The 8386-nt window shown below is 46.6% G+C and overlaps 1 protein-coding gene across 1 annotated transcript; it reads right to left on the bottom strand.

Moving 5' to 3' along the window:
• Positions 1–664: 664 nt before the first annotated feature.
• LOC148161764 (cryptic protein-like) lies at positions 665–8043 on the bottom strand. Its single transcript, XM_088020579.1, has 6 exons — positions 8021–8043; positions 7655–7707; positions 7394–7567; positions 6534–6648; positions 6192–6301; positions 665–786 (listed from the first exon to the last, which is right to left on the bottom strand). The coding sequence occupies exons 1-6, from the start codon at positions 8041–8043 to the stop codon at positions 665–667; spliced, it is 597 nt and encodes a 198-aa protein (XP_087876705.1).
• Positions 8044–8386: the final 343 nt, after the last annotated feature.

Below are 8386 nucleotides of genomic sequence, written 5' to 3'. Positions count from 1 at the left end.
AAAGGGTGTCACAAGGGCACTGGTTAGTAGAGGAAGCTGCAGAAAAGGAGGTGGGCTGACTGGCTGTCAGACTCAGGTCTTGGCTCCCTCCTTCCCACCCTCCCTCCCCTCTCTTGCCTTCCTTATCCATGAAGCTTTTCTGAAGCTGCAGCTCTGCTTGACCCGGAGCACAGCCCATGTGGGCCCGTGTTTACCTCCCGAGGACTCAGAGAGTGATGCGGGAGACAAACAGTGCCCAAATGCGCGACATGACGTGTTGCCACAGCCATGGTGCATCTATGTGTGTGGAGGGGATGAAGGGGTGCTCGAGGAAGAGTTGTCATCTGCGAGGGGCCATGTGCTCAGTTTACTCTGAAATCATCAGAGAATTTAGGGTTGAATAGGCCCCAGCACAAGTGTTTACTCATGGTGTCTAAGTCACAGACCTTCAAATAAGGCTTAGGGAAGCGAGACAGTCTTCCACGGAAATATTTATTAAACAATGAAAATATTCATCGAATGCGTCAGTTGATAGGAGATGAGACAAACCTATTCCCTACAACGCAGAAAATGAGAGGCTGCCCAAGTCCCGGCTTTCCCAGAGAGGACCATGCTAGCTCAGGCTGCGCGGGGATGCCAAGGCTCTGCCGATGTGGAACTGGGGGTTCGGTCCTCTAGGGTCTGGTCAGCAGTCTCCCTCTTCCCTGAGGAGGCTTTGGAAGAACAAGCACGGAAGAAGGAAGAGAACACTCAGCATGCGTTGTGCACTCAGTCCACTGGAGCGTGCGGCGACAAAATCTTCCAGGTCTGAAAAAATAATCCAGGTGAGAAAGGGGTCAGCCCATACTGAGCTTCAGTGTTGACTCTCCGTGGTGGAAGGAAACAGGCTGCCCACAGGAAAGGATTAAGGCCCTGCTGGCAGTCATTTCTTGGATAGAAACTCACAGGATCCTGCTTTAGTCAGCTTTGGTTAGACCAAGTCAGCCTTGCCCGCGGGGGTCCACAAATTGGGACTGTGAGTGCCATATGGTGTCCCTCTCGGGAGGCCCATGGTCACCCACTGAGCTCAGAGAGACAATATTAGAACTTCCACTATACATTTATAGAAAATGTAAAACTAAGCCTTACAATATTTACTGTACTTCTTAGAATCTACTGAATCAATTGTTCTATGGCCATTAACTCACCTCCTACCAAAAAGGAAACTCTGCCTCCAGGGGATGACTTACTGTGACCTAGGATTTGTATCACATCCTTATCAAAAGGCCTTTTTTAGACTTGGTCAAACACAGCACAGATTTTTATCGTGTGTATTAGTCCTGTGCAAATGTGAGAAAGAAGATGTAAGTAAAATTAAGTCTGCACCTGCTCTGCATGACCACTGTCTCACACCACTGAATGCGGAACATACTCAAGTATTTTTACTGGAGGGGAGTGGGAAATTAAAACAGATAAAAGGATGAAGACCACCCTGAATGAGGAGAACGCCATATTTCAACGTGGGGTCCAGAACCAGCATTCCTAAAACTCTCCAATTTGCAGATACCTCTGGGAGCCAGACGCCTTCCTCTCCTGCCATGACACCCAGAGAATCTTACCCATTGCAATGGCACCTAGCGTGGGAGACTGTCCCTGGAGGGCAGGACAAAGGGTCTCTCTCTCTCCCACACAGCATGTTGTTGCTGGCTGGGGCCATGACCCTGGAGGGCCACCTCTCCCATAGGCCGAATAGGCTGGTTCTGGCCCTATGATGGTTGTTTCCTTGTTTGGGTTGGTTGGTGTCAGACATACCGTTTTTAAAACTGAGTTGGAAGCATGAGGTGAGGCTTGAGCTGACCCCAACCTGACATTCACATTCCCTGTTTACCTCTGAAGGCACTTGAGTTTGCTACTTCACCCTGTCAGTACTTAGACTCTAAATTTTGGAACACTAAACTGGTTCTTGAAGCTAATGAAGTACTTAATTTTGGGGGGCTAACCACCCCATGGTATAATGAGTTTTTGGCCTGGCTCAACACTAAGCTTCCTGTCTGCTGGAAGCCTGTTTTTTGTTTGTTGTTTTTTTTTTTTTAACCATAATTAACTTAATGCCCCTCAATTAGTGGATATTGTTCACAAACTATAAAACACATTTCAGGAAACTTGCATATAATGTTAGATTATGAAATAATTTTTGAAACCTCACTATATTGACTTGAACACTGCTAATGGGGATGAGAATAAAATAATAATTATTTTGTGCATCATATATAACAGGTGAAGTCCTTTTCATCTTAACAAATCAATGGGGTAAATATTCAGCTCTAATTTTGCAGTTGAAGAGACTGAAACACAAGCAAGTTATTCAACCTTTCATCAAAATCATAAGGATTATAACAAGTATTTTGGGGGATTTGAACAAGTATTTTGGAGGGATTTTTCCAATGCTTTTTCTATTATCCTACACTGTCTCTTTAAATGCAAAATTAACAAATGTAAATGAAGAAAATAGTAGAGGTAATGAGAGTTGCCTGCCTCAAGCATATCGTTTAGAATACTCAAAATGGTTTCTTTTGAAAGCAATCTAATAATAGGTAAGGGCTTATATGGTGTTTCTTCTTTGGAGCTGTATTTGGAACTAACTGGTCAAAGACAATCCGTTCAATATTTATTGAGAATATTATTCACAAAACACCATTTACAACATGTAACAGGAAAATGACAAAATAGCTCACAGCAACAAACAAGATTATTTGGCATTCAGTTTATCCTTCAACATCTCTGTGAGAGGGTAGAGGGCAGGTTGAGAAACTAATAGCGTTCTTCTGAATCAGAATGGAAAACCATGCCCTTGAAAAGACATTCTATTTGGCATTGAGAAAGCCTGTCATTCTTGGACCCACAGAGCATCAGGTCAAGAAGGACCTTAGGAGGTCCCATGGCCTTCAGGTCCCTGGAGGTGCTGGTGGGTCATGATTTTGTAGTATGATGTTATCTACTGGCGACTCACCCATTCACAGGTATCCTTGATTCACCTCTTTTCCTTATATTATGAACATAATTTTCCATTCTATCTTCCATATGTTCTTCAAAATCCTCATAACACCCCGTTAAAGGATTTACAACACCTATAGATTTAGAATATGGCCCTATTTTCAATATTCAAAATAACACTATCAAAAATATCTTTAGTTTGTATTGATAATTATTCCTATAGGAAGAGTACAGAAATGGCACAGTAGTTGAGATTCACATTCTGAACCTTATGCACCGTTGGTGGGAATGTAAACTGGTGCAGCCACTCTGGAAACAGGTACGGGGGTTTTCAAAAAATTATTAATAGAACTCCGCATGATCCAGCAATTCCCTCTCTGGGCATTTATCCAAAGGAAATAAACATACTAACTCAAAAATATATATGCACCTTTGTGTTCACTGCATATTTTTTACAATAGCCAAAACATGGAAGCAACCTAAGTGAACACTGATGGATGAATGGACAAAGAACATATATGATATAAATAAAATGAATGTGACATAAGTGTGGATAAAAGAAAATATATGATAGATAACACAAACACACACAATGGAATATTTGTCAGCCACATAAAAGAAGGAAATCTTGCCATTTGTGACAACACGGATGGACCTTGAGGGCGTTCTGCTAAATTAAATAGATGGAACAGAGAAAGACAAATACCATAAGCTTCACATCTGGAATCTTAAGTAAAAACAACACAACTCACAGATACAAGAAGTTTGGTGACTGCCGAAGGTGAGGGTTGGTAGGTGGGCAAAGTGGGTGAAGATCCAAGATCAAAAGGTACAAATTTCCAGTTTCAAAATAAATAACTCATGGGGATGTAATGTACAGCATGTTGACTAAAGTTAATAAATCTATATTTGAAAGTTAGTAAGATTGTAGATCTTAAAAGTTCTCATCACGAGAAAGAAAACCATAACTATGGAAGGTGATGGATATTAACTAGACTTAGTGTGGTGATCATTTCACAACGTACAGAAATGCCGAGTCATTATGTTATACACCTGAAACTAATATGCTGTTATATGTAGATTATATCGCAATTAAAAAAAGTGTTTGATGTACTTCAGGGATGTCCTCATGTAGAGCATAAATGGTAGCCATTTTATTCAGAGTAATATTCTTACTATTCATAGAATAATATTAATTATATCAATATGCTATGGTATGTTCCTTTGCAGTATTTTTAAATAATTAAATGTTATAAAATGTATTATTTCTCAATTTGACAATTAGCCTTTTGTGATTATCTCTTAAAGAAACATCAGATCCTGTTTATTAGCGGTAGGCGTTAACTCCTCTAAGCCTCGGTTTCCTCAAATATAAAAAGTACGATAATACCTATTTCATGGGCTTAAGAGAATCAAACGGGATAAGGTGGAGACAGGGCCTGAACTATACTGAGAGCCATCATCATTCTCATCACCATCCCTCCTGTCATCATAACCTCCGTCAGCAAGCCAGCAGGGTCATCCGCCCTGAGGAAGGAAGGTCCAACAGTACAAAAGTGCTCCTGTCCTCTCGGCACCTGACAAATTACTGTGAAACATGACTATTTTGTTTAGCTGTGATGAGCAGAAGTCACATGGAGGAGCCACTGTCCCAGTCCTTGGCAGACAGCAGTCCCAGCCTTGGAGGTCTCCAAGGATAGAAAACAGTAAGCAGAGGGTCTGGAATCTGGTCCCTGCCCTGTTGCTTCTGAACCCAAGCTGGCCTTGCACAGGAGACTGCAAATGCCCACAGCTAGCCCCGGCCCCACATTCCTGCTGGGAGCGCCAAGGGCATGTAGGAAATGACTTCACCTGTAGGACCACACAGGTGCCACTTGCCATCCCGATGCCTGTTCCCTAACTTGTGTCCTTCTTTTTCTGAGCCACAAAAGGAGCAGCCAGTGAATCAGGGGCATAAGCCCGGCAAACAGAAGGAGCAGGGTGCTTTGGGAAACCCGGTGGGCAGGAGACAGGGAGGACAACCCGCAACATCGTGCAATGCTGTACTATCATCTCTCTCTCCCTACTGGCACTGGCCACACCACGCACAGCTGCATGAGAAGGGAGGGGCAGGAAGGGGGGGTTGATGGGCTGTACCTTCATTTAGCATCTCTTGACAGCTCATCCTCCCCAAGGTTGCAGCACAGGGAGGGAGGGGCAGGAAGGTGGGCTGGAAGCTGAGCAGTCATTAAGTGCGCTCCTCCACTACTGGGCCCACCAGGAAGGCAGGGGCAGGAGGCTGGATTGGAGGGTCCACCCCCAGTAGTGGTGCCCCTCCCCTGCAGTCCTGACAGTGGACAAAGGGGTGGGGGGTGCTGTTGAAGGGCTGTGATATCAGGAAGTACATCCCCTTCAACTGTGGGATTTGGCCAGGGTCGAAGAAGGTGGACGGAGGAACAGAAAAGGGGGTCTGGGAGCTTTGACTGCTCACTGCACAGCCAAGGCCCCCAGGGCTGATGAAGAGGCTGAAGGGATGTGCCTTCATTCACTGTGCTTCTCACTGGAGTCCAGGCAGAGCATGCTGAAGAGGGGAAAGGGTGCAGGATGTGGGATGGAAAGACTGTGCGTCCTTTTCCTAAGTCTGTTTTCTGACCCAGGAAATTCATGTTCCTGAGTTTAACAAGGGAAACATGTGCCTTGAGTTTGCTCCCTGCTCAGAATTCTCACAAATGAGTGTTCACCCCATGTGTTCTCCACACCCTCCTGGCTTTTCCTATGCCTGGCAGGTCTGAGGGTGGTTACAAGGTGCCTTCCTTCTCTGGGAGCACTGCCTGGTTGGCTCTAAAGGGCGGCGCCTGGCCATCCACGCCTGTCCCTGTCCTGCTCCAGTGCCCTCCTCATTTCAAAGTTAAGGAGACGGTGTTGGCGTGGTGTCACTGGAGATTGAGTGGGCAACCTCTCTGCCAGGCTGGCTCTGCTTACCAGCTGCTGTGCTCCCCAAAGTCTGCTCACTCAAAGGCCACTGTTTGGAAAACACATTTAAACCCAGCAATCGGGGCAGAGTAAACTTAGGAATCACTCTAAATAATAATGATAACATGCTATGTGATTCACAACCAGTGTGACTTTCCTAAGTGATCAATCAACCCAGCTTCTCATTTCTGTGTCGCCTGGCATAGCTACATCTCTGCGGATTGGAAGGTACCAAGGAGCAATGCCCGGCGTGCGGGGACTGTGTGCTCAGGACGCGATCCTCTTACCGCAGCTGCCGGGCGTCTGCTGGGGGAGACAGTGCAGAGCTGCGAACACACACCTGCAAAGGCGGCAGCGGTGGAGGGTCCAGGCTCCGTGCATCAGGGCGCCGCATTCCCTGAGCGGACAGAGAGGCACCATCGGCGGGATCGCCCCGCCCGGCCCCCCGCCCTTCGTGTCCGCTCCCCTCCACGCCCCGCCCCGCCCCGCGCGTGCTCAGCGCCTGCGCCCATCCACTCTCCTCCCCCAACCTCTACCCCGGCGCCCCCCGCCGCGCCCGCTCCCCTCCACAAGGTCAAGCGCCCCTTCTCCCCCCGGCCAACTCTCAGCCCGCTCCCGCAGGCGCGCACCTCTGCCTCTGGTCGTGCTCGCAATAACGGCCGGTGAAGTGGGCGGGGCATACGCAGAAGCTGCCCAGGACGCAGGTGCCGCCATTCCTGCAGCAGCGCAGCGGCGGGGGCGCGCCTGTTGGGGGGACCTCTGGGTGTTGGCGCCGGCTGCCTCCTGGCCCTTCGCGGGAGACTCCCCCCGAGAGGGCCACATGAGCCTCCCCGGAGAGGCCCTAAAGTTTACCTCCCTGCCCATGTGTGTTTGCTCAGGTAAACCCTACTTGTTAATTTAAGGATTCAAAACAAACTGCCAGGGGTCCTGGAGGGTCAGGATCTGGCTCAAGGACCCTGCAAGTCAGATTTTCTCTCTTCCTTCCATTCATATGTTAAAGTCAGGCTGTGACTTTCCTGGACAGTGATTAAAACCAGGCCTTCAGGGCAGGGACCACCCACAGGTTTTGAGGACTACAGAAAACCCTCCCAACCCCTTGTCCCTGCCAGAGGAACATGACACCACCACCCCCCCCCCCAAGCCAGAGACGTGGGGTCTGGAGCCTGAGAGTCTGCAATAAGCCAATCAAGGGTCCGCTTTTCACTTCGGGTGCAATAGTTGCTTGAATATCTTTAAATCACACTCCTCTAGACCTGAGCAAATGCAACCTCATACCAATGAAAGGGCACAACTTGTTTTCACAGCAGAGGAGCACCTCACTCGGACATACTTTTCACTTTATAGTATATCATCATGTGAAGATGATAAAATGAGCTCTGTTGGGGCTTTCATTTTATCCTTAATGTATTCCAAGTTGTTCTCCGATCCTAAACTGGGAGGCCAGTGACGGAGATGACCACAAAGCTTTTCGGGGGACAAGGCGACTTACCACCTTGGAAAGCCCTGAGGTAGGGACTTGAATCCTGGGGCCGCCAGCCATCCGTGCTTCCATTCCCCTCTCCAAAATTATTCAGCATCCAGTTGAGTGTTTTCTGCTGGAGCTTCTGTGCTGTAGCATTGTTGATTTCTTCTCTGTTACCCTTATGTTTCTCTCCTTGATAACCTTTTGAAAACATTGAAAGTATGAGACTGATGATGACTAAACAATAAATATACAATAAAAAGGGAGTATAAATAAAATGCTTCTTACTGTTGTCTCCCAAGTGGATGATGTGTAATGCCAAACTGACAAAAAACAGAAGCCTAGAATGTTTAAAGAAAAATTTTGAAGTTTAAAATATTAAAAGTAAAAGTAGAAATGTACATATGCTTAAAATGTAAAGCAATCATATATAAACATAAGTATATACAATATGTAATGTATAATAAATATTATGCCATCATTTTGTAACTTGTAGATGTAACTTAATTAATGTTGTCGTGACTTAGATTTTGAGACCAAGGAAGTGTGCATGTCCCTTAATGAGAAGGAACATTTGTGCATGCACTGCAGTTTATTCTGGAGGCTTTTGAATGCCCCTCTTGGCCCTCAGATCTGGATGATGTGTGTCCTTACCTAACAGGGTGTCTCTGGGTCATTTCCCGCTGACGCGTCTGGTGTAAGCGTCTCTTTCTCTCTTCAGTACATTGAAGATCAATTTCCAAGGAAGTGGAGATCTGTTTCCAAGGAAGTCGAGTCTTACCACGTTTTGTATTTGAAGGGATCTTTACTCCAGGTCCTGGAATAACTGCATTAGGACATAAGACGGATAGGGAAAGAAGATATAGATCTTTCCTACCATTCTCTAGGCCGTGAGAAACAGCAGTGAGATCTCTGCGTTCTGCTGTGGAAGCCCATGAGGCAGTGAGCTGCTGTGACAGGCAGGGCCCATGCTGAGCCTCCAGGACTGTCCCCTCAATGAGACCTGGTGGGGGTGGGGTG

Source organism: Eumetopias jubatus, unplaced genomic scaffold (genome assembly GCF_037043125.1).
Source record: "Eumetopias jubatus isolate StellerSeaLion01/CBP00866 unplaced genomic scaffold, mEumJub1_p1.0 scaffold_74, whole genome shotgun sequence".
NCBI classification, from domain to species: Eukaryota; Metazoa; Chordata; class Mammalia; order Carnivora; family Otariidae; genus Eumetopias; species Eumetopias jubatus.
This window is presented reverse-complemented; position numbering and strand designations above follow the sequence as displayed.